We start from the raw sequence: 25,928 nt of genomic DNA, 5'->3' as shown, positions 1-25,928 counted from the left end.
TAAAAATGATCTGAAGAAACTAATAATTTGCCTGGAGTTCCACAATAGTTTTCTCTTGAAGCATTGAATGCTTTAAAAATATAAACCTACATTAAAAACAAAGCATCACAAAACCCTTTTTTTATTTTTTTATTTTTTTTTAAAACCCTTTTTTTAAACACCAATATGTCAACATGGTACTTTCCTAATGCCTATGATATGTATTTACTAAGGAGCAGTGATTGTTGTGTTTTTATGTTGAGGTTTACATGGCAAAGAATTGGGGCCTCCTGCCGCAAGCCACTGAAGAGCCTCAATCTGCCAATGCCACGTGAAAGCTATCGGTGGCTCCTCTATTCCAGCGAACCCTTAGATGTCTGAACCTCTCGTGGATATTCACTGCAGCATCACTAGGGAGCCGGAGCCACAAAAATTTTATAAGGGAAGGTAAGTTTATTGTTAATTTAGTCCACTAAGTTTTAGCTCAATTTGTTATGCAGCAAGAGATAATTAAAATGCCATTCCTTTACCTGATTTCCAGCTTCCAATCTGTTATGATTTTATTTGATGAAGAAATAGCTATATTTTAACAATTTACACTTTCCCATCTATGAAGATACTAGGTTTCCTCACTATATGATTTTTTATATCCTTCAGTACGATTTTGTAGTGCTCCTCATAAAGGCCCTTTAGTTGTCTTATTAAACTTATTTCTAAGTATTTTATTATTTTTGCTGCAACTGAAAGGGATATCATCTTACATTCTAATTTCTAGAAAATTGTTAATAAAAAAGACAGTATTTAAGATTAATCATCCCACAAATTACAATTTACTCACAGGTTTGGTATTATAGAGCTGACATGGAATACAAAACTGGGGTGTATCAGGGTACAGTAAAATGGGGTAAAGATGACATTGTGGAATTTTCTCGGTAAATCCATGATCCAAATATTGTACCTGAAACAGAATAAATAAAATGTATAATTTAAATTTACTATTAAAAACTAGGGGCCAGAAGGGTCTGAAATACCAGACATTCTAGAAAAATACCTAAATCTGGATTTGAATAATCTCCGGATAAAAAAAACCCACAGAACTCCCTCATTCCATAATGTATGTATTAAATTTCATTGTCAAAATTTCTTTATGCATAAACCAAAGTTTTTTTTTAAAGAGAGTTTTATTAGATTTATACATTCCTTAAGAATTTCTTTTTGAAGACAATTTAATTTTGTTTCTCTAAGTATTTTAGAAGCACTGATTTACATTTAATAAAGGAATAAAATGGTTTGCTTTCTTGTTGAATTTTAAGAGTCTTTTGTACACTTTGGATAATAGTCCTTTACCAGATATATCTTTTGCAAATATTTTCCCCCACTGTATGGCTTGTCTTCTCATTCTTTTGATGCTGGCTGTAACAGAGGGGAAGTTTTTAATTTAAATGAAGTCCAGCTTATCTCTTACTTCTTTTGTGGGACATGTCTTTGGTGCTATATCTAAAAAGTCATTACCATACCCAAGGTCACTGAGGGTTTCTCTGTTATCTTCTAGGAGTTTTATAGTTTTGTGTTTTACATTTAGGTGTGTGATCCATTTTGAGTTAATTTTTGTGAAGGGAGTAAGAGTGTAAAAGTCTAGATTCATGTGGATGTGGATGTACATGCGGATGTCCACCTGTTCCACCAGCATTTGTTGAAAAGACCATCTTTGCTTAGTTGTATTGCCTTTACTTCTTTGTCAAAGATGAGTTGACTACATTTACATGGGTCTATTTCGAGGCTCTCTATTCCATTCCACTGATGCATTTGTTGTTTTGCTAATACCACATTGTCTCCATTACTATAATTTTATAGTAAGTCTTGCAGTCAGGTGGCATCAGTCTTCTGACTTTGCTATTTTCCTTTAATATTCTGTCGACTATTCTGGGTCTTTTGCCGCTCTATATAAACTTTAAAATCAATTTGTTGATATCCACAAAATAACCTGCTGAGATTTTGATTGGGATTGCACTGAATCTACAAGTTAAGTTGGGAAGAACTGACATTTTGACAATAGTGAGTCTTCCAATTCATGAACATGGAATATCCCTCTGCTCATTTTTATTTTATTCATCAGAGTTTTGTAGTTTTCCTCATATAGATTTTCTACATATTCTGTTACAGTTATACTTAAGTATTTTGTTTTTTGGGTTGCTAATGTTAATAGTGTTGTATTCTTAATTTCAGTTTCTACATGTTCATTGCTGATCTACAGGAAATTGATACTTTTGTATGTTAACCTTATATCCTGAAACCTTGTTATAATTGTTTATAGTTCAGGAATTTTGTTGATTCTTTTGCCTTTTTTAGATAAACATGTCATCTGTGAACCAAGTTTTATTTCTCCCTTCCCAATCTGTTTATCTTTTATCTTATTGCATTACCTAGTACTCCTTGTATGATGTTGAAAAGGAGCTGTAAGAGGGAACATTCTTGCTCCTGACCTTAGTGGGAAAGTCTTGAGGTTCTCACCATTAAGTATGATGTTAGCTATAGGTTTTTCATTGTTAGTTTTTATCAAGAAAGAAGTTCCCCTCTGCTCCTATTACAGTTGTGTGGTTTGTTTTTTTTTTTAAGCATCAGTGGGTATTGGATCCTCTCAAAAGTTTCTACGTCTACTGATATGATCATATGATTTTTCTTTTTTAGCCTATTAATGTGTAGATTACATTAACTGATTTTCAAATGTTGAATCAGCCTTGAATACCTGGGGTAACGACCATCTGGTCATGACATATATATATATAATTATTTTTATACATTGTGGATTTGATTTACTAATATTTTGTTGAGGATTTTTGCATGTATATTCCTGAGACACTGGTGTGTAACCTTCTTTTCTTATAATGTCATTGCCTGGTTTTGGTATTACAGTAATGCTAGCCTCATAGAAGGAATAAGGAAGTTTTCCCTAGTCTTCTATCCCCTGAAAGAGATTGTAAAGAAGATGTAAAGTATCTTCCCTAAATATTTGGTTGAATTCACCAATGAATCCATATGGGCCATGTGTTCTTGTTTTAGAAGGTTATTACTGACTCAATTTCTTTATCAGATATAGGCCTATTTGGATTTTCTATTTCTTCTGGTGTGTTTTGGCAGATTGTATCATTTAAGGAATTTGTCCAGTTCATCTAGGTTATCAAATCCTTAGGCACAGAGCTATTCATAGTATTCCTTATCTTTTGACGTGCTTAAATTTGTTGATATCTCCTTTCATTTCTGATATTAGTAATTTGTGTCCCCTTTTTTCTTAGCCTGGCTGGAAGCTTATTCATCTTTTCAATGAAATGACTTTCAATCTCATAGCTTTTCTTTTTTGATTTCCTGTTTTCACTTTTATTGATTCCTGCTCAAATAATTTTTTTTCCAGTTTACTATGGATTTAATTTTTCTAAGGTGGAAACTTGGAAAATTGATTTTCCTTTTTTACTGTATTATGTAAGTCACCATACATCATTAGTTTTGGAGGTACTGTTCCAAGATTCATTGTTTACATATAAAACCCAGTGCTCCATGCAATATGTGCCTTCTTTAATATCTCCCACCAGGCTTATCCATTCCTCACCTCCCTCCCCCTCAGTTTGTTTCTCGGAGTCCAGAGTCTCTCATGGTTCATCTCCCCCTCCGATTTCCCACAATTCACTTTTCCTTTAATTCTCCTAATGTATTCCATGTTATTCCGTATGTTCCACAAGTAAGTGAAACCATATGATAATTGACTTTCTCTGCTTGACTTATTTCAATCAACATTATCTCCACCAGTCCCATCCATGTTGATGCAAAAGCTGGATAGTCATCCTTTCGGATGGCTGAGTAATATTCCATTGTATATATAGACCACATCTTCTTTATTCATTTGTCTGTTGAAGGGCATCTTGGTTCTTTCCATAGTTTAGCTATTGTGGACACTGCTGCTATGAATATTATTGGGGTACCTGTGGCCCTTCTCTTTACTACATCTGTATCTTTGGGGTAAATACCCAGTAGTGCAATTGCAGGGTCATAGGGTAGCTCAATTTTTAATTTTTTGAGGAATCTCCACACTGCTTTCTAAAGTGGCTGCACCAACTTGCATTTCCACCAACTGTGTAAGAGGGATCCCCTTTCTCTACATCCTCTCAAACACTTTTGTTTCTTGCCTTGTTAATTTTTGCCATTCTAACTGGTGTAAGGTTACAGTATCTTAATGTGGTTTTGATTTGAATTTCTCTGATGGCTAATGATGATGAACAATTTTCATATCTCTGCTAGCCATTTGTATGTCTTCACTGGAGAAGTTATCTGTTCATATCTTCTGCCCATTTTTTGACTTATCTGTTTGTTGGGTGTTGAGTTTGAATTTTTTATATAGACCAGGTGGGATTCATCCCTGGGTTGCAAGGTTGGTTCAACATTCGCAAATCAATCAATGTGATAGAACAAATCAATAAGAGAAGAGAGAAGAACCACATGGTCCTCTCAATTGATGCAGAAAAAGCATTTGACAAAATCCAGCATCCGTTCCTGATGAAAACGCTTCAAAGTATAGGGATAGAGGGAACATTCCTGAACTTCATAAAATCTATCTATGAAAGACCCACAGCAAATATCATCCTCAATGGGAAAAAGCTTGCAGCCTTCCCGTTGAGATCAGGAACACGACAAGGATGCCCACTCTCACCACTCTTGTTCAACATAGTATTAGAAGTCCTAGCAATGGCAATTGGACAACAAAAAGAAATAAAAGGTATCCAAATTGGCAAGGAAGAAGTCAAACTCTCTCTCTTCGCCGATGACATGATTCTTTATATGGAAAACCCCAAAGACTCCACCCCCAAACTACTAGAACTCATACAGCAATTCAGTAACATGGCAGGATACAAAGTCAATGTACAGAAATCAGTGGCTTTCTTATACACTAACAATGAAAATACGAAAGGGAAATTAGAGAATCGATTCCATTTACTATAGCACCAAGAACCATAAGATACCTGGGAATAAACCTAACCAAAGAGGTAAAGGATCTGTACTCGAGGAACTACAGAACACTCATGAAAGAAATTGAAGAAGACACATAAAGATGGAAGACCGTTCCATGCTCTTGGATTGAAAGAATAAACATTGTTAAAATGTCTACACTGCCTAGAGCAATCTATACTTTTAATGCCATTCCGATCAAAATTCCACCGGTATTTTTCAAAGAGCTGGAGCAAATAATCCTAAAATTTGTATGAAATCAGAAGAGACCCCGAATTTCTAAGGAAAGGTTGAAAAACAAAAACAAAACTGGTGGCATCACGTTACCTGATTTCAAGATTTACTACAAAGCTGTGATCACCAAGACAGCGTGGTACTGGCATAAAAACAGACACATAGACCAGTGGAACAGAGTAGAGAGCCCAGATATGGACGCTCAACTCTATGGTCAAATAATCTTCGACAAAACAGGAAAAAATATACAATGGAAAAAAGACAGTCTCTTCAATAAATGGTGCTGGGAAAACTGGACAGCGATATGTAGAAGAATGAAACTCGACCATTCTCTTACACCGTACACAAAGATAAACTCGAAATGGATGAAAGACCTCAACGTGAGACAGGAATCCATCAGAATACTAGAGGAGAACATAGGCAGTAACCTCTTCGATATCAGCCACAGCAACTTCTTTCAAGATATGTCTCCAAAGGCCAAGGAAACAAAAGCGAAACTTTTGGGACTTCCTCAAGATCAAAAGCTTCTGCACAGCAAAGGAAACAGTCAACAAAACAAAAAGGCAACCCACGGAATGGGAGAAGATATTTGCAAATGACAGTACAGACAAAAGGCTGATATCCAAGATCTATAAAGAACTCCTCAAACTCAACACACACAAAACAGATAATCATATCCAAAAATGGGCAGAAGATATGAACAGACACTTCTCCAATGAAGACATACAAATGGCTATGAGACACATGAAAAAATGTTCATCATCACTAGCCATCAAGGAGATTCAAATTAAAACTACATTGAGATACTACCTGACACCAGTTAGAATGGCCAAAATTAGCAAGACAGGAAACAACGTGTGTTGGAGAGGATGTGGAGAAAGGGGAACCCTCTTACACTGTTGGTGGGAATGCAAGTTGGTGCAGCCACTTTGGAGAACAGTGTGGAGATTCCTCAAGAAATTAAGAATAGAGCTTCCCTATGACCCTGCAATTGCACTGCTGGGTATTTACCCTAAAGATACAGATGTAGTGAAAAGAAGAGCCATCTGTACCCCAATGTTTATTGCAGCAATGGCCACGGTCGCCAAACTGTGGAAAGAACCAAGATGCCCTTCAACGGATGAATGGATAAGGAAGATGTGGTACATATACAAAATGATTCCATTTTCTGTTTGTGTTTGTTTAAAAGGTGTATCAATTATAGTTTTTAAAAAGCATTACATCAAAAACTAATTGTGTATTATATGCTTGCTAACTGAACTTACATTTACAAAAAAGAAAGTTGCATTCTCCCCTTTTTTCCACAAGGGGGGAAAAGCATTTTTAGTGGTTTCCATTCAGTTTGCTATTATACTGAATTATTATTATTATTAAACATTTTCATGAACCCAAGGATACTTTCAAATAACATTATGTCATTTTACAGGTATTATGAGTACATTACTCTCTTCCATTCATTGTACCATTGTCATTGATTATACTTTTAATTAAGCATGCATATATCTATGCATATGGTATATGTACATGGTATATACATATGTAGTTGAATACATTGCTCCTATTACTTTGAACTATTATGCTACATCAATTAAGAATAAGAAAACTACAAGTTTTATTTATTTATTTATTTTTTAGAGAGAAGCACAAGCAGAGAAGGGAAGAGGGAGATGGAAAGAGAAAATCTTTTAAGTACGCTGTGCACTTAGTGTGGAGCCTGATGTGAAGCTCAGTATCATGACTCTGAGATTATGACCTGAGCTGAAATTTAAAATCAGACACTTAACTGACTGAGCCACCCAGGCACCCCACTATAAGTTTTATTTTATCTTCACTATTCTTTCTTTAGTTCTCTTTATGTAGATCTGAGTTTCTGACCTTTATTATTTTCTTTCTTTTTAATGAATTTTTAAAAATATTTCTGCAAGGCAGGTCTACTAGCAACAAGTTCAATTTTTGCTTCTCAGTTTGAAAGGTAACTTCAGAGGGTACAGAATTCTAGGTTGTTGGGGTGTTTTTCTCAAGATTTTAAATATTTCAATCCACTTTCTTCTTTATATGGCTTTTGAGGAGAAGTTGGATGTAATTCTTATCTTTGTTCCTCTATATGTGAGGTGCTTTTTCCCCCTCTGGTTTATTTGTTTTTTCCTTTAACTTTGATTTTCTGTAGTTTGAAATGATATGCCCAGGTGTAGTTTTTTGCTTGCTTCTTTGCTTTGTTTTTGTTTTTGCATTTATCTTAGTTGGTATTCTTTTAGTTCCTGGATCTGTGGTTGAGTGACATTAATCTGGGGGGAATTCTCAGTCATAATTGTTTCAAATACTTCTTTATTCCTCTACTTTATTCTCCCAATATTTGGGTATTTGGTTGGGTCCTTGGGTATTTGGTTCTGTTTTCTTCGGTCATTGTTTTCTTTACTTTTCAATTTTAGAGGTCTCTATTGATATACATATCATGTGTCCAGTCTACAATAAGCCCATCAAATGCATTCTTCATTTTTCTTTGTATATTTTTGATCTCTACTTTTCTGTTTTTTATTTAAGTATTTTTCTCTCTCTGCTTACACTGTGCATTGTTCTTGCACATCCTACTATATCCATGAGAGGCCTTAGCATATTAATCACAGTTGTTTTAAATTCTCATTCTAATAATCCCATCATCCCTGTCAGGTCTTGTTCTGATATGTCTGTATCTCTTCCAGTCGTCTTTTTTGCCTTTTTAGTATGCCTTGTGATTTTTTTCCTTTTATAAAACTTAAAATTTATTTGGGTTTAATTGACATATAACATTATATTAGTTTCAGGGATACAGCACAAAGACTTGATTTTTATATACACTGTGAGATGATCACCACAATAAATTTAGTTAATATCCATTGCCTTACATAAATATTTTTTATTTTTCTATAACCATATAATGTATTTTTTGCCCCAGGGGTACAGGTCTGTGAATCGCCAGGTTTACACACTTCACAGCACTCACCATAGCACATACACTCCCAATGTCCATAACCCCACTACCCTCTCCCTACCCCACTCCTCCAGGCCCCCCTCAGTTTGTTTTGTGAGATTAAGAGTCTCTTAAGGCTTGTCTCCCTCCCGATTCCATCTTGTTTCATTTATTCTTTTCCTACCTCCCAAACCCCCACATTTCATCTCAAATTCCTCATATCGGGGAGATCATATGATAGTTGTCTTTCTCCGATTGATTATTTCGCTAAGCATAATACCCTCTAGTTCCATCCACGCCATTGCAAATGGCAAGATTTCATTTCTTTTGATGGCTGCATAGTATTCCATTGTATATATATACCACATCTTCTTTATCCATTCATCTGTTGATGGACATCTAGGGTCTTTCCATAGTTTGGCAATTGGATTGGCTATTGTGGACATTGCTGCTATAAACATTTGGGTGCACGTACCCCTTCGGGTCACTGCATTTATATCTTTAGGGTAAATACCCAGTGGTGCGATTGCTGGGTCATAGGGTAGCTCTATTTTCAACTTTTTGAGGAATCTCCATGCTGTTTGAGTGGTTGCACCAGCTTGCATTCCCACCAACAGTGGAGGAGGGTTCCCCTTTCTCCTCATCCTTGCCAGCATCTGTCATTTCCTGACTTGTTAACTTTAGCCATTCTGACTGCTGTGAGGTGATATCTCATTGTGGTTTTCATTTGTATTTCCCTGATGCCGAGTGACGTGGAGCACTTTTTCATGTGTCTGTTGGCCATCTGGATGTCTTCTTTGCAGAAATGTCTGTTCATTTCTTCTGCCCATTTCTCGATTGGATTATTTGTTCTTTGGGTGTTGAGTTTGCTAAGTTCCTTATAGATTTTGAACACTAGCCCTTTATCTGATATGTCATTTGCAAATATCTTCTCCCATTCTGTAAGTTGTCTTTGGTTTTGTTAACTGTTTCCTTTGCTGTGCAAAAGCTTTTGATCTTGATGAAATCCCAATAGTTCATTTTTGCCCTTGCTTCCCTTGCCTTTGGCGATGTTCCTAGAAAGAAATTGCTGTGGCTGATGTCAAAGAGGTTGCTGCCTGTGTTCTCCTCAAGGATTTTGATGGATTCCTTTCTCACATTGAGGTTCTTCATCCATTTTGAGTCTATTTTCATGTGTGGTGTAAGGAAATTACATAAATATTTTTGTGTGTGATGAAAATTTAGGATTTACTCTTAGCAACTTTCAAACATACATCATTAACTATGTTCACTATGCTGTACATTATATCACCATGATTTATTTTATAGCTTGAAGTTCATACTTGTTGATCCCTTCACCCACTGCATGCCGCCAGCTCTCCACCTCTGGCAACCACCAATCTGTTCTCTGTATCCTTGAACTTATTTTTTTATATTGATGATTTTTTTTATATTCCACAAGTGATATCTTATGGTATTTGTCTTTCTCGGACTTATTTCACTTAGCAAAATGACCTCAAGGTCCATTCATGTTGTAGTGAACAGCAAGATTTCCTTTTTAATGACTGAATAATATCCCACTTTATGGATGTATATATATGTATATGTATACATATCCCATTTTCCTTATCCATTCATTCATCAAGAGACACTTAGGTCCTTTCAATATCTTGGCTATTGTAAATAATGCTGCAATGAACGTAAGGGTGCACTTATCTTTTTTATTTAGTGTCTTCATTTCCTTCAGAAAAATACCCAGAAGTGGAATTTCTGGATATGACAGTTCTATTTTAATTTTTTGAGGACACTTCATAGTGTTTTCCATAGTGGCTGTACAAATTTACATTCTCAACAACAGTGCACAAGAGTTCTCTTTTCTCCACATTCTCATCAACACTTATTTCTTACCTTTTTGAGAAGTCATTCTAACAGGTGTGAGGTGATATTGTGGTTTCGGTTTGCATTTCCCTAAAGATTAATGATTTTGAGCACATCTTCATGCATGTGCTGGTCATCTGTATATCTTTTTTGGATAAATGTCTCTTCAGACTTTTAAATCAGATTTTTTGCTATTGCTTTGAATGGATTTTTTTTTTCAAAGATTTTATTTATTTGAGAGAGAGATAGATAGAGAGAGATCACAAGTAGGCAGAGAGGGGGAAGCAGACTCCCTGCTGAGCACAGAGCCCGATGCAGGGCTCCATCCCAGGACCCTGAGATCATGACCTGAGCTGGAGGCAGAGGCTTTAACCCACTGAGCCAGCCAGGTGCCCCGCTTTGTATGGATTCTTTATATATTTTGAATATTGGAACAATTTGTAAATATTTTCTCTTATTTGGTAATTTGCCTTTTCATTTTATTGATGGTTTCCTTTGCTGTGAAGGCTCTTTTTAGTTTGAGGTAGTCCTAGCAGTATATTTTTGCTTTGGCTACCTTTCTTTTTGGTGTGTACGAAAAATCACCAAGACCCATGTCAAAGAGTTATTGCTTGTGTTTTCTTCCAGGAGTTTTATGTTTTCAGGTCTTTATGTTTTTTAAATCTTTGATCCATTTTGAATTAAGTTTTGTATATGGTGTAAGATATAATGCAGTTTCATTCTTCTGCATGTGGCTGCCCAGTTTTTCCAATACCATTTATTGAAGAGACTTTCTTTTCCCCAGTATATATTCTTGGCTCCTTTGTCATAAATTAATTGACCATATATGCATAAGTTTATTTCCCGGCTTTCTATTCTGTTCCACTGATCTACATGTCTATTTTTATGCCAATACCATACTGTTCTGTCTGTAATTAATTTTTCTTGATAGTTGGATATGATGTACTATGTAAAAGAAACTGCTATAAACAGGCCTTTAGTAATGTGATAGTGAAGTGTGAAGGGAGGGGAAGTGTTTTGAAACTCTATGATTAGGTCTCAGTCTTTTAGTGACACTATGACTCTAGATTGCAAATTTCACAGTGTATCAGTTTTGTTCTTCTCTTTTAGGTATAAGAGGATGGATAAAGTGGGCTGGAGTTGGGTATTTCCTTTTTTCCATGTGGAAGGCCAGAGTTGACTGGAATTGGGTACATTTTTTTTTTCTTTTCAGCGTAACAGTATTCATTGTTTTTGCACCACACCCAGTGCTCCATGCAATATGTGCCCTCCCTATTACCCACCACCTGGTTTTCTTTTCTCCTAGGTCAGTCAGGTGGTAATCTATCTGGTTAAGCCCCGATTAACTAGTTTTCCTGAAAGCAGCCCTTATTACAAAAAGACAGAATGCTCTGGCATATTTTAAAAGCTCCTGATGACAGAAGTATGAGGGGATTTCTTTTTCTTTATATTTATTGTGAGAATCAGGTTGAGTACCTGAAGATAAATGACACAGAATTGTGGAGTGCCTTCTTAGGACTGGGTCTCTCTGAAGTTTTTAACTTTCAGAGCTGTCCACACTGAGTCTCCAGCAATACCTTAATTCCAGTTCCAGTTTTGAGTTTCTGCTCTTAAAAGCTGTGACTCCCTATGTTTGCCTGACTCTAATCTTTGGAGCAGTGGTTTACCTTGTATAGTCCCTCTGTTATAAATTTAAGAAGAGTTGTTGATTTTTCAGTTTGTTGAGCTTTTTACTTGTTAGAATGATGTGGCAACTTCCAAGCTCCTTACAAATGCAACCAGAACCCAGAACGCCAGTCTTTGAAATGCTTTATTTCTTTATGATAATTCAACTTTTAAATTTAGTAATAAGGAATATCAATAAGTTATTTCTTTTGCCCCAATGTAATGAAATTAACCTATCACTATATAATTGGGTTGGTTTGGCAATCAACATTTTAAAAAATGAAACAACTGAATGAAAGGTGTCTGAAGTACATCATAGGTAGTTAGGGTGAGTATATTTTAAGGCAATATATTTTTTAAGATTTTATTTTTAAGTAATCTCTACACCCAACATGGGCCTCAAACTCACAAACCTGAGATCAAGACTTGCATGCTTCACTGACTGAGCCAGCTGCCTCTAATGTAATATTTCTTAATGCAGATCATAGAATAAATTTTGAAAGATTATCATGTTAAGGAATGAAAAATTTATTGTGTATACTTGAAATGTAAAATGACCTTAGGAAAAAAAGTACTGATTAAAATATCAAAGTACTTTTAGGGACACCTGGGTGCCTCAGTCAGTTAAGTTTCTGCCTTTGGCTCAGGTCATGATCCTAGGGTCTGGGGATCAAGTCCTGCATTGGGCTCCTTGCTCAGAGTGGGAGCCTGTTTCTCCCTCTGCCGGCTTCTCTCTCTCTGACAAACAAAAATTTAAAAAATCTTAAAAAAAATATATCAAACTACTTTTAAATAAAATTTTAAAACAGAGATATTAGTGTGAGAAAAATAAGGTTCACCATTATCTTATTTACTTGGATCCCATATACGGAAAGTTTATGAATTATGATAACTTAATAAAAATTTGATTTTAGTTTACTTTTATATTAAAAAGAAAAGAGGTTACCTGAAAAATTCAAATATATGTGAAATGGGACTCATTTGCATATAGATACATGAATCTTTATCCTTATGCCTAAATACTGAAAATTTGAAACCATTTTACTTTTATTAAAATCAATTAAATCTTGTAATCCAGCAGAAGCAGCATGTCACTTAGATTGGAAATTTAGCAATCAGCTGCATGGATATGAATTCCAGCATCAATACCCACTGATATGGTGACCCTGGGCATGCCACTGAATCTAAATGTTAATTTTCTGGGGTGCCTGGGTGGCTCAGTGGATTAAGCCACTGCCTTCGGCTCAGGTCATGATCTCAGGGTCCTGGGATCGAGCCCCGCATCGGGCTCTCTGCTCCGCGGGGAGCCTGCTTCCTCCTCTCTCTCTGCCTGCCTCTCTGCCTACTTGTGATCTCTCTCTCTGTCAAATAAATAAAATAAAATCTTTAAAAAAAAAAATTAAAAAAAAATTAAAAAATTAAATGTTAATTTTCTAATTGGTAAAATGGGAATTATCTACTTCTGTGATTGTTGGAAACAAATCATAAAAATATGAATGCACACATGTGCAAGAAGCTTAACAACCTAACATGCTATGTAATTGTTAGGTATCATCAAGTAGATAATAAAATTCTTGTTCAAGTAGAAACAAAGCACTTTTCTTTTTTCCTCCTCTCCTAAAACAAAAAGTCTCAAGTGCTAAATGTCTTATGAAGTACTTTATCAATTTCATTGCTTTACTTAATTCACTGTAAATGGAGGTATTTTCATCTATATTTTTATATACAAAGTTTAAAAAAATAATTCTTTCTGACAGTTTTGGATGAAACTCAGGTAAGTACTATCTCACTATTCTGGAAAGGTAAATTAACTATTATTGTGAAAGGGTTAACTAGCTGAGCTGTAAACAAATTTACTAAGGAAATATACAACATATTGAAAAACAGGTTGTTTTACTTAATACTATGTGTACAAATAGGGCTGCCAATTACAAATAAGTGGACCATTAAAGTACCAGAGGCCAGGTCCCTACCTGAAAATGGCTTTTGGTTGTTCAAGTTAATAATACTAATAGTAAAAAAAAACCTTGAAGATAAAAACTATTTTTCAAAACATTACATTTTTAAAAAGATTTTATTTATCTGAGAGAGAGAGAGAGAGCAAACATGGGGTGGGGGTGCAAGGGGCAGAGAGAAAAGGAGAAGCAGACTCCCTATTGAACATGGAGCCCTGTTGCTGGTCCTTGGGATCATGACCCGAATGGAAGGCAGATGTTTAACCGACTCAGCCACCCAGGGCATCCCCCAAATTAGTATTTATTTATAAATAATCTCTGTACCAATGTGGGGCTCAAATCTACAACAATGAGATTAAGAGTTGTACACAATACTGAGCCAGCCAGGTGCCCCCAAAATAAAAATTCTTGTTATAAATAAGTGTGTAATGTATCTGATTGGTCTTCCTACAAAACTGATCTCATTAATACAGATTTTAATCAAACTTTCACGTATTAAGTTTTCATGTACTAAGACCACTTAACATTATAGCATTTAGCTTTGAATTAGTCACAAGAGTATCAGACTCACCTTGATTGTGCCACCAACAACTTCCATTACCTTGCCTCGATACCACATAGTATCTGATCCTCTTACTGCACAGGCTTCTCCCTTTTTCCAGAAATAAGGCTCCAAAAGACCAAGGCATTTTAAATTATTTTGAATTTCACTCATCATTTTTATTAGCTCGAGTTCTGAAGAAATTATTAAAAATAGAAAGCATTTAGGAAGAATTTACTATAGTTTTCATATTAAATCATCAATAAACTTTAATAATTTCACCACCTTGACAATAGCATAAGGAATCAATAGAGCTTTAATAAAGATCTAATTCAGTCAGGGCACATGCGTGGCTCAATCAGTTAAGCATCTGGCTCTTAGTTTAGGCTCAGGTCATGGCCTCATGGATCCTGAGATTGAGCCCTGCCACTATTAGCATGGAATCTCCCTGAGACTCTCTCTCTCTCTCCAACTCTGCCCCTCCCGCCATGTGCGGGCATGTGCCTTCTCTCTCCCTCCCTAAAATAAATAAATCTTTAAAAAAAAAATCTGATTCAGTCATAGCTTCTATATGTTTCAAAACATACTACTAACATGTAAATAACTATTCTGTTCTCTGGTTATAAATGCAAACATTATTTTGGGAGTAAATCATCATTAAAAGCTCTAAGCACATACTAGATAGCCTAATATAAAGGAACTACCACTTTAAGATAAGTCATTTTGCCAACATACCTAAGTAAAATAGAACACAAGTCAGGTGTTACTTGATGCTTAGATAGATACAGCATAATGCTGGGATATAAAATTAAAATTCTGATGTTGCTACTCACTGCTAATTGGATCATCAACTCCATAGTAAATACATAACCCCATATAGCACTGAAAGCAAAGTGTGGGGTCAATTCCTATTAAGAGTTCTACCACTTTAGTTGTGATTTTGGGGTTGTTCCTTTACCTCCATAAGCTTCAGTTTATTCTATAAACCTGGTATAATAGAACTTATCTCCATTATCAGTATTGTGCAGGATTAAATGTAAAACATCCAGAACACTTCCTGAAACATAGTAGTCAACCAGTTTTAGCTATGACTATATAAAAGTTAAGAAAAGTTTCTGGATTAAGTACTACTGCTAAAGGTCTCAAACACTATTCTCTTCTAGTATAGCCAACTGCACAGATTTTTGAGTTAAAAAACAGTATTTAGGAGGTCAACAAGTGAAACAAAAATTTCAACAAATTCACAGCCACCTATCCATAGGTGGACTTACTATGGATTTAATGGAACTTTAAGACCCATGAGTGTTAGAGTTATTGTCAGTTATATTCTGGACACACCTAGGTTGTAGTAAGGAAATACTTGTACACAAATCTCAGGAAGGACTTGAATATTCTCAAAGGGGCCCCAAACTCCAGTCATCCACTGTGATTTCTGTCCTTATTCTGAATAAATATAAACTTTTGTATCTTTTTTCTTAGAGAGCCTCCAAACTTGTGTAAGTGCCAGGTCTTACAAATCTGGAAACACCCCCCATGCTTAATTTAGGCCCAGTGTCTATTCCCAGTGTTTCAATAAAGGATTTTTATGTGGAAAGCACTTTGTTTGAGTTATTTCATTTAACCTCACAACAAACCTGTGAAAATGAGGTTAAATCTTGCCCAGGGTATTTCAGCTTATAACTTACTAGAGAATTGGAGCTGCTAGTTACTCCTTGTACTGATTAATTCCACATAACATAAAATATATTACCTGACAATTTAGGTACTACAAATATAGTTCCATCATCGCCAATACAGCTGACAATTGCCTCAAATACTTTCATGTTAGGAATAGCTGGTGGTTTATAGCATCCAGTGGTTCTTGGTTCCGGAATTTTCTGCTGAAATTCAGGTACCCTATACTCACTAATGACATCAGCATCTTTTTTGTCAGGGTCAAAGTTAATCTTAATACACTTAGTAACCATTGAGTCTTCTTGTTCCAAGGGGATTTCCGGAGACTTCTCAGATGATGAAAAGCTATTATTTAATTTTGTAATTCTGTAACATCCAAAAAAAAAATTATATCTAAACATGAGCAAATAAAAACATTCTGTGGAAAGCAATATAAAAAGAGTCCTTCAGATATACTGGGAATTTAAAGAATATATTTGCTCTAGTCTAGGACACATTAGTCTAATTTGTTACATAAAATGAGCATAATTTAGGTAATAATAAAAATTATTTTAAACTGTAAGTGAGCCTGATGAGAAGAAAATTAATAAATTGCACTTAAATGTTTTAAATTACTAATATTTACATGTTACTCTGTCTTAAAATTTCATATTAAGTATATCATCAGTATTATACAATTAACTAGATGTTAAAGGTAAATACAACTACTTCAGGTTGATTCTCTCTCTTTTTTTTAAAGATTTAATATATTTATTTCAGAGAGAGAGATCAGAAGTAGGTAGAGAGGCAGGCAGAGAGAGAGGGAGAAGCAGGCTCCCCGCCGAGCAGACAGACTGATGCTCTGCTCGATCCCAAGACCCTGAGATCATGACCTGAGCTGAAGGCAGAGGCTTAACCAAGTGAGCCATCCAGGCACCCCCTTCAGGTTGATTCTAATGTAGTCCACAGACAGAACATGCACATGTTCTATCAAAATAATACAAATATAAGTCCCTTAAAAAATACAGTACTAGGGAGAGAATGGTAATATGCTATATTCATTCATAATTTTCTTTTTACTTCCTATCATTCCCTTCCAGTTTTAAAAAAAAAAGTTACGTCTACTATTAAAAAAAATCCTAGAAGATAGGATTTTGTATTCTTCTTACATTTTCTTTCAAAAAGAGATAAACATTTATGAAATAGCCACATAATATTTCAATTAAGATCGTTCCCACTTAGTCCCTAGCTTTGAGATGGCTAGTAGTTTAGGGGCTGTAAAAGCAGTAGAGAATACCACAGTGGCAGATGTTAGTAGTATTAACTTGCCTAGTATTTTTCACTTTAACATTTATCAAGGAACTGCTTTAGCCTAAAGCCAGTGAACCCGAAAATAAAGCCAGTGAACCCGAAAAGAGACACATGCAGGACATCAATACACAGAGCCTGGCCGTATGCCAATACCTAGCTAGTTAAGTCAGCATCTACCATGCCTAGGCAACTACTTCATGTCCCATTTTATTTTGGGTTTCTTATTCTCCTTCCCTTCCATCAGAATTGGGGTCCTAGTCCATATAAGGTAATGTATAGTAATGCAAGATAAAAAAGAGATATCTGGCCATGTATGGTACGAAGTGGCTACCTGGAACATGTGTTTGCAATTCCAATATACCTTACGTCCAGAAGGAAAGAAATAAGAGGAAGCTAGGGCTATAGCAATATCTTAATCCTTTGCCCCTTGGACAAATGGTGCCTTAAACCACAAATTTAATACCTGAAAAGACTTTAAATGTAAATGTTCAATTACATTTGTGCTACCCATTTCTTTTTCACATAAACACATTTTGGTATATACCTACCACAATTTCCAAAATAAAGCTTAAAGATTTATGTCTAAGCAAATGGTGTCAGAGGGTCAGATCTGCTAATTGCTATGTAATTCTCTTTTCCTCCGGTTTAGAGTGTAAATGCCAAAGCAAAAAGCAAAATATAAAAAAAGCAAGGGCACGTGGGTGGCTCAATGGGTTAAGCCTCTGCCTTTGGCTCAAGTCATGATCTCAGGGTCCTGGGATTTGGGCTCTCTGCTCAGCAGGGAGCCTGCTTCCCTTCCCCCACCCCCCCACCCCGCCTCTGCCTGCCTCTCTGCCTACTTGTGATCTCTCTTTCTCCTTCAAATAAATAAATAAAATCTTAAAATAAATAAATATATATATAAAGCAAAAAAGGCAGCAGGGATTTAAATATGCAAGAACTAATGGGCCTGAATACAGAAATTAGTAATCTTGAATGAATTTATTTCTGAACTATCTCCAAAAGGTTAGTTTATAAATCATTAAGAGCATACAAGATGAAATTCATGTTTGAAAGCACACAGATATGAAGATGTACATAGGCAAATAAGAAGCCTTCATTATAAACTGATGTTAAAAAAAACAAGTCTATACCTCCTTTCTCTCAAAGCCAAACCCTTTTTAATCAAATATTTAGAAACATCGACACGCTCTCCTTTTTCATCTCTGCAGAAAATTTTCACAGGTAATGGCCATGTTGTATTGTTTTCCTACAGTGATTTAAGAAGCAGAGTAAATATGAAACACTAAAAGGAAAACTTCAACAACGTACTTCTTACAGGCATTTCCTTCTCGTTTATCCAAGCCAGAAAAATAAATTTCCAGTCACGTAAAGTTATTTTGATATCTTATCAGAGAGAAAAAACATGGGAGAGAGTCAAGGGTGACAGATAGTTGGTTTGTGAAATATGTCAGGAAGGCCTCCCTGCCAAGGAGAAACTTACCTAAGGGTGGGTGTGTGTAGGGGGAGCCCAACTAAAAACATTTTCAGCCCGCAGTGGGCTAGGGAAGTATCAGTTACAAATTTCTCTATTCTCCTAAACTCTTGGAAATTACAGAGCTGAAATGTATTCTCCCAGGTGTGTCTTGTGTGTGTATGAACAGGAAGGAAGGAACTGCAAGACCTATATTCTGCTTTGAATGGAATTATGAAAATAGAAAAGGTATACATAGAAAAAGTAACATGGACAAATTACTTATTCAAGAAAATTCTATCATTAATGCAATAAAAAGTACCAAATTAAAATAAAAGAAAGAATATTTCTAGGTGTTCTGAAAAAAATATATTCTCTTCTCAAACCCCTATTCCTACAAAAACATTTTTTTATGACATGCAATCAATATGATTTCACTAGAAGCCTAACTTTTCAGTTTGTAAAGAATAGTAAAAGGCTTCCACAACGCACTCTAGCATACATAGTTTTTTCCCCATACATTCTGGTTTTTTTTTTCCATTTTATTTCTTTTTTCAGCGTAACAGTATTCATTGTTTTTGCACAACACCGAGTGCTCCACCCATACATTCTGTTTTTTAACATGCAAATTATCAACTCAAGATTACTACTTTAGAAATGCTTTGATTAATTCATACAATCATTATGGGGCTTCTATTATCAAACAGGTGTTATAACGAAATAACAACAAAAAAGAGGGCTGCCAAAAAAATCCAAATAGTTTGCTATTATCTTCTCAACAATGAAATACAGAAAACATCAATGAAATAGTCATTACATATCTATTATAATTGCTTACCCCACTACACACCTGCAAGATTATAGTTGCTACAGCTCCAGTTAGGTACAATGAAAGACAGTCACAAGCTGTAGCTGTCCATTTGTCACTTCCACCAGCTGGTCTAAAGCAACAACAATAAAAGACAAGTTGTTTTCTTAATAAAGAGCATAACATATAGAAATATAAAAAAAACCCACATAATGTTCATATATATATGAAAAAACTACATAGTGAGAAATAAATTTAACTTTGTGTTAACATGTCTTTGTGCTGTTTTCACAATTTTCTTCCCTATTTTCATATCCTTTTGTTCATTCCTCTATTCTACTTAATGGACCATATCATATGCTAACATATGTATAACTGTTATATGCAGTTATATGTATATATGTGGCTATGCTAAGAAGACTTAAAAAGGTATATTTTAAGTATTTTTTAACATATTATATACATTTTATACATGCTGACTAGATTATAAATTCAGAGAGCAGGGGTAATATATTATGTGTTATGTCTACCATCAGATCTCTAATGCCTAGGATAGTGCCTGGCCCACAGGAGGAACTTCAAAATTATTTAACGTAAATTTAAAAAGAACAGTCCCTTTGCAATAATGATTCCACTGCATATTTTGGAATTTTTTCTGGAATTTAAATCTAGTATGAATTGCCACCCATGAACAGCAGGCTCATTAATTTATAGAAAATGTATTTTTTAATATTCATGGTAATGAAATCTTGCCATTTGCGACGACGTGGATGGAACTAGAGCGTATCATGCTTAGTGAAATAAGTCAATCGGAGAAAGACAACTATCATATGATCTCCCTGATGTGAGGACATGGAGAAGCAACATGGGGGGGTAGGGGGATAGGAGAAGAATAAATGAAACAAGATGGGATTGGGAGGGAGACAAACCATAAATGACTCTTAATCTCACAAAACAAACTGGGGGTTGCTGGGGGGAGGTGGGATTGGGAGAGGGGGAGCGGGCTATGGACATTGGGGAGGGGAGGCGAACCATAAGAGACTATGGACTCTGAAAAACAACCTGAGGGTTTTGAAGGGTCAGGGGTGGGAGGTTGGGGGAACAGGTGGAGGGTAATGGGGAGGGCACGTTTTGCATGGAGCATTGGGTGTTGTGCAAAAAGAATGAATACTGTTACGCTGAAAAAATAAATAAAATGGAAAAAAAAATCTTTAAAAAAAAAATCTTTAAAAAAAAAATGCTCAATAAATATGGACAGATCAACGAAAAGCAGAGTATTCAGCTTCATCATCTATTTTAGTTTACAGAATTGAAACTGAGTGACTTTCTAACCATCAAATCCACCTCCAAAGAATAAGAACTAATACCACTAAAGAGAATACAAGTATCATAAATGCAGGCTCTGAAGGCTCTTCTAGACATGGTTTCTAGATCTGGAATTTCACTGCAGCTGGCCCATTGAGTAAATAACCAATCTGGTCAATCTTTTCACATGTAAAAGGTTTATATGAATGAGCTAACAAAATCAACTGTGCATGTAGTTTGACCAAGTAGGATTTAGTAAATGTGCTACATTATTTATTAAGAATCCCTGTGTTCGGGGTGCCTGGGTGGCTCAGTGGGTTAAAGCCTCTGCCTTCAGCTCAGGTCATGATCCCAGGGTCCTGGGATTGAGCCCTGCATTGGGCTGTCTGCTCAGTGGGGAGCCTGCTTCCTCCTCTCTCTCTGCCTGCTTCTCTGCCTACTTGTGAGCTCTGTCTGTCAAATAAATAAATAAAATCTTAAAAAAAAAAAATCCCTGTGTTCTTATGAGTTAAGCTTAAATTGTCAGTGACTCCTAAATTGTTTTTATTATTATGATGGTATTCTGATAAAAATCAGTGTCAACATTAAGATTTTCCTATGATCTGTTATGAATTAATGTTTTATAAATATGAACTTTAAAATATATTTAAAAAAAGATTTTATTTATTTATTTGTCAGAGAGACAGCGAAAGCACAGTCATGGGGAGTGCAGGGAGGCCAATGCGGGACTTGATCCCAGGACCCTGGGATTATGACCTGAGCCAAAGGCAGACACCTAACCAACTGAGCCACCCAGGTGTCCCTTTTTCTAAATGTCTGAAAGTACTTACAACATTTAAAAAAAATCATTGGTCTGTATTCAGAAAACTGTACGTTTCAGTTGGGAAAAATGAAAATGGAAATGGATAGTGGTAAATGTTACACAATATTCTGAATGTATTTAATATCACTAAAATATACACTAAAAATGACAAATTATATGTTATATATATTTTCCTAAAATGAGAGATTTCTCAGAGGGGTGGTAAAACAGTGATTAGAGTTCCAATTTTCAATTCGGACCTAGTTTATAATCTTAGCTCAAAAGTTAATAGATCCATTACTCTGGATAATTACTTAACCTATTGAAGACTCAATTTCTTTACCTATAAATAACACCTTATCTATAGTTTTAAGGTTTATTAGAAGATTAACTAAAGTAATGCCAATAAGGTAATTAATATAAGGTCCGGAAGTAGTTAAGGTTAACTATTATCAGACTCTTGAAATAATGGTACTCCACTGGAGTTCAAAAGCTATTACCTAAGGTGTGTACGGGAACACATTCTCTACATTATTGGATACAATTAAAGGACTGATAGAATTCTGTTCAATTGTTCTGACTGAACCTTTCTAGGCATAAGTGAAAACTAGGTTAAGATTTTTATAGTATGTCAGCCTGAGATGTCCATTCCAGGGCAATAAATTCTTTCAACTGATAGAACAGATTTGTAGATATGGTCCCACAGTCACTATTAGTAATCATGAACAGTGGGAGAGGTACCTGTAAAATTAGAGAAATGTTCTGTACAAACAGGTGGATTATGGTAACTCCTAATATAAGTTCTTCAAGGACATTAAATAAATGGTTTATCAGCAATTAGAACAGAAAGGGGTCATTAGAACAAGGTATCCTACTGGGGAGATCAATTTTAATGTCATGTAAGGAAATATAGTGGCTGAACATGCCTCATAAAGAAACAACCTCCTTGGGCACCTGGGTGGCTCAGCTGGTTAAGCAACTGCCTTCAGCTCAGGTCATGATCCTAGAGTCCGGGGATTGAGTCCCACATTGGGGGTGGGGGGGGGGGTCCCTGCTCAGCAGGGAGTCTGCTTCCCCCTCCCCCTCCTCCCTGCCTCTCTGCCTACTCATGATCTCTTTCTCTGTCAAATAAAAAAATAAAATCTTAATAAAAGAAAAAGAAACAACCTCCTTTGAGAGAGATGCTTAACAGCACTGAAGTCAGGTTTTGAATGTTCATTTATTAGGGGTCGTATACAAAGAACTACTGTCATGATGCCTCTAATATCTTTGAGTTCCAAGTCTAAGATTCTATAAATCCTTTTATTTTTATAAAGTATAATTAACATACAATGTTGTACTAGTTTCAATTGTACAACATATTGATTCAATAATTCCATACAGGGTGTTTGTCACCATATAACATTATCATAACATTACTGACCATATTTCCTATGCTGACAACTTTTCGTTTCCTTGACTTATTTAGTTTATAATGGGACGTTTGTACTTCCTAATATAAAATTCTATAATTCTTGTTACAAAAAACTGGATTTATTTCCATGGATTTCTCAATGAAAAAAGGTCCCCTAGAAGCAGGAAACTGCCACTTCTGTATTTTTCAAACAGAAATCTGATTATAGTGAAAACCCATACTGAGTCTCCTAAGATCCATTATGAACAATTATACATCAACAAACGGGACAAATGGATAAGTTCTTAAAAACACAGAAACTTTTAAGACATTATCAGGAAGAAACAGATAATCTGAACATACCAAATGGTAGTAATAAAAGTGAAGCAATAATAATAATAATAATGATAAAAAACCTCCCAACAAACAAAAGTCCAGGACCAGATGGTCTCACAGGTGAATTATACCAAATATTTAAGGAAAAGATAATACTTACCCTCGAACTATTTTAAAAGTTAAAAAGGAAGCAATGTTTCCAAACTCATTCTATAAGGCCAGAATTACCCTGGTACAATGGAGTATCACCTCACACATCTTTATGCATTCATCTGTTGGCTGACAGTGAGCTTGCTTTCACATTTTGGCTATTGTAAATAATGCTGCAATGAACACAGGGGTGTATATGTCTTTTTGAACCAGTGTTTCTGTTTTTTGTTTTGTTTTGTTTTGTTTTTGATAAATACCTAGAGGTGGAACTGCTGGATCATATAGTGGTTTTATTTTAAATTTCTGAGGAACCTCTGTAGTGTTTTCCACAGGGACTGCACCACTTTATATTCCAACCAACAGTGCACTAGGTTTCCCTTTTTCCTACATCCTCACCAACATTTGTTATTTCTTGTCTTTTTGAGAATAGCTATTGTAACATGTGTGAGGTGATATCCTACTGTGGTTTGCCCATCTGTAGGTCTTTTTAGAAAAAATGAACTAAATGAGATGTGAACCATAAAAATCCTAAAAGAGAACACATGCAGTAATTTCTCTGACATTGGCCATAGCAATATTTTTCTAGGTACACCTCCTGAGGCAAAAGAAATAAAAGCAAAAATAAACTACTGGGAATACATCAAAATAAAAAGCTTTTGTGTGGCAAAGGAAACAACCAGCAAAACAAAAGGATAATCTACTGAATGGGAGAAGATATTTGCAAATGATATAGCCAATAAAGGGTTAGCATCCAAAATACATAAAGAATGTATACAACTCAACACCCCAAAAAACAAATAATCCAGTTAAAAGTGGGCAGAAAGATGACATGATTCTTTATATGGAAAACCCCAAAGACTCCACCCCCAAACTACTAGAACTCATACAGAAATTCAGTAACGTGGCAGGATACAAAGTCAATGTACAGAAATCAGTGGCTTTTTTATACACCAACAATGAAAATACAGAAAGGGAAATTAGAGAATCGATTCCATTTACTATAGCACCAAGAACCATAAGATACCTGGGCATAAACCTAACCAAAGAAGTAAAGGACCTATACTCGAGGAACTACAGAACACTCATGAAAGAAATTGAAGAAGACACAAAAAGATGGAAGACTGTTCCATGCTCTTGGATTGGAAGAATAAACATTGTTAAAATGTCTACACTGCCTAGAGCAATCTATACTTTTAATGCCATTCCGATCAAAATTCCACCGATATTTTTCAAAGAGCTGGAGCAAATAATCCTAAAATTTGTATGGAGCCAGAAGAGACCCCGAATTGCTAAGGAAATGTTGAAAAACAAAAACAAAACTGGAGGCATCACGTTACCCGATTTCAAGCTTTACTACAAAGCTGTGATCACCAAGACAGCGTGGTACTGGCATAAAAACAGACACATAGACCAGTGGAACAGAGTGGAGAGCCCAGATATGGACCCTCAACTCTATGGTCAAATAATCTTCGACAAAACAGGAAAAAATATTCAATGGAAAAAAGACAGTCTCTTCAATAAATGGTGCTGGGAAAACTGGACAGCGATATGTAGAAGAATGAAACTCGACCATTCTCTTACACCGTACACAAAGATAAACTCGAAATGGATAAAAGACCTCAACGTGAGACAGGAATCTATCAGAATACTAGAGGAGAACATAGGCAGTAACCTCTTCGATATCAGCCACAGCAACTTTTTTCAAGATATGTCTCCAAAGGCCAAGGAAACAAAAGCAAAAATGAACTTTTGGGACTTCCTCAAGATCAAAAGCTTCTGCACAGCAAAGGAAACAGTCAACAAAACAAAGAGGCAACCCATGGAATGGGAGAAGATATTTGCAAATGACAGTACAGACAAAAGGTTGATATCCAGGATCTATAAAGAACTTCTCAAACTCAACACACACAAAACAGATAATCATATCAAAAAATGGGCAGAAGATATGAACAGACACTTCTCCAACGAAGACATACAAATGGCTATCAGACACATGAAAAAATGTTCATCATCACTAGCCATCAGGGAGATTCAAATTAAAACAACATTGAGATACCACCTGACACCAGTTAGAATGGCCAAAATTAGCAAGACAGGAAACAACGTGTGTTGGAGAGGATGTGGAGAAAGAGGAACCCTCTTACACTGTTGGTGGGAATGCAAGTTAGTGCAGCTACTTTGGAGAACAGTGTGGAGATTCCTGAAGAAATTAAAAATAGAGCTTCCCTATGACCCTGCAATTGCACTGCTGGGTATTTACCCCAAAGATACAGATGTAGTGAAAAGAAGGGCCATTTGTACCCCAATGTTTATTGCAGCAATGGCTACAGTCGCCAAACTGTGGAAAGAACCAAGATGCCCTTCAACGGATGAATGGATAAGGAAGATGTGGTCCATATACACAATGGAGTATTATGCCTCCATCAGAAAGGACGAATACCCAACTTTTGTAGCAACATGGACGGGACTGGAAGAAATTATGCTGAGCGAAATAAGTCAAGCAGAGAGAGTCAAGTATCATATGGTCTCACTTATTTGTGGAGC

The 25,928-nt window shown here is 35.7% G+C and overlaps 1 protein-coding gene across 2 annotated transcripts in view; it reads right to left on the bottom strand.

The window, feature by feature from the left end:
• The window catches only part of RNF17 (ring finger protein 17), a 159,041-nt gene that overhangs the window by 33,971 nt on the left and 99,142 nt on the right, over positions 1-25,928 (bottom strand). For both annotated transcript variants that reach the window (XM_045978212.1, XM_045978213.1), the window contains 5 exons: positions 19,441-19,531; positions 18,271-18,386; positions 15,924-16,213; positions 14,204-14,367; positions 818-937 (listed from right to left, as the gene is read on the bottom strand). In XM_045978212.1, the coding sequence (XP_045834168.1) occupies positions 818-937; positions 14,204-14,367; positions 15,924-16,213; positions 18,271-18,386; positions 19,441-19,531 (781 nt within the window). The remainder of the gene's footprint in view (positions 1-817; positions 938-14,203; positions 14,368-15,923; positions 16,214-18,270; positions 18,387-19,440; positions 19,532-25,928) is intronic.

The sequence above is a fragment of the Meles meles genome, chromosome 14, assembly GCF_922984935.1.
Source record: "Meles meles chromosome 14, mMelMel3.1 paternal haplotype, whole genome shotgun sequence".
In the NCBI taxonomy this organism is placed as follows: domain Eukaryota; kingdom Metazoa; phylum Chordata; class Mammalia; order Carnivora; family Mustelidae; genus Meles; species Meles meles.
This window is presented reverse-complemented; position numbering and strand designations above follow the sequence as displayed.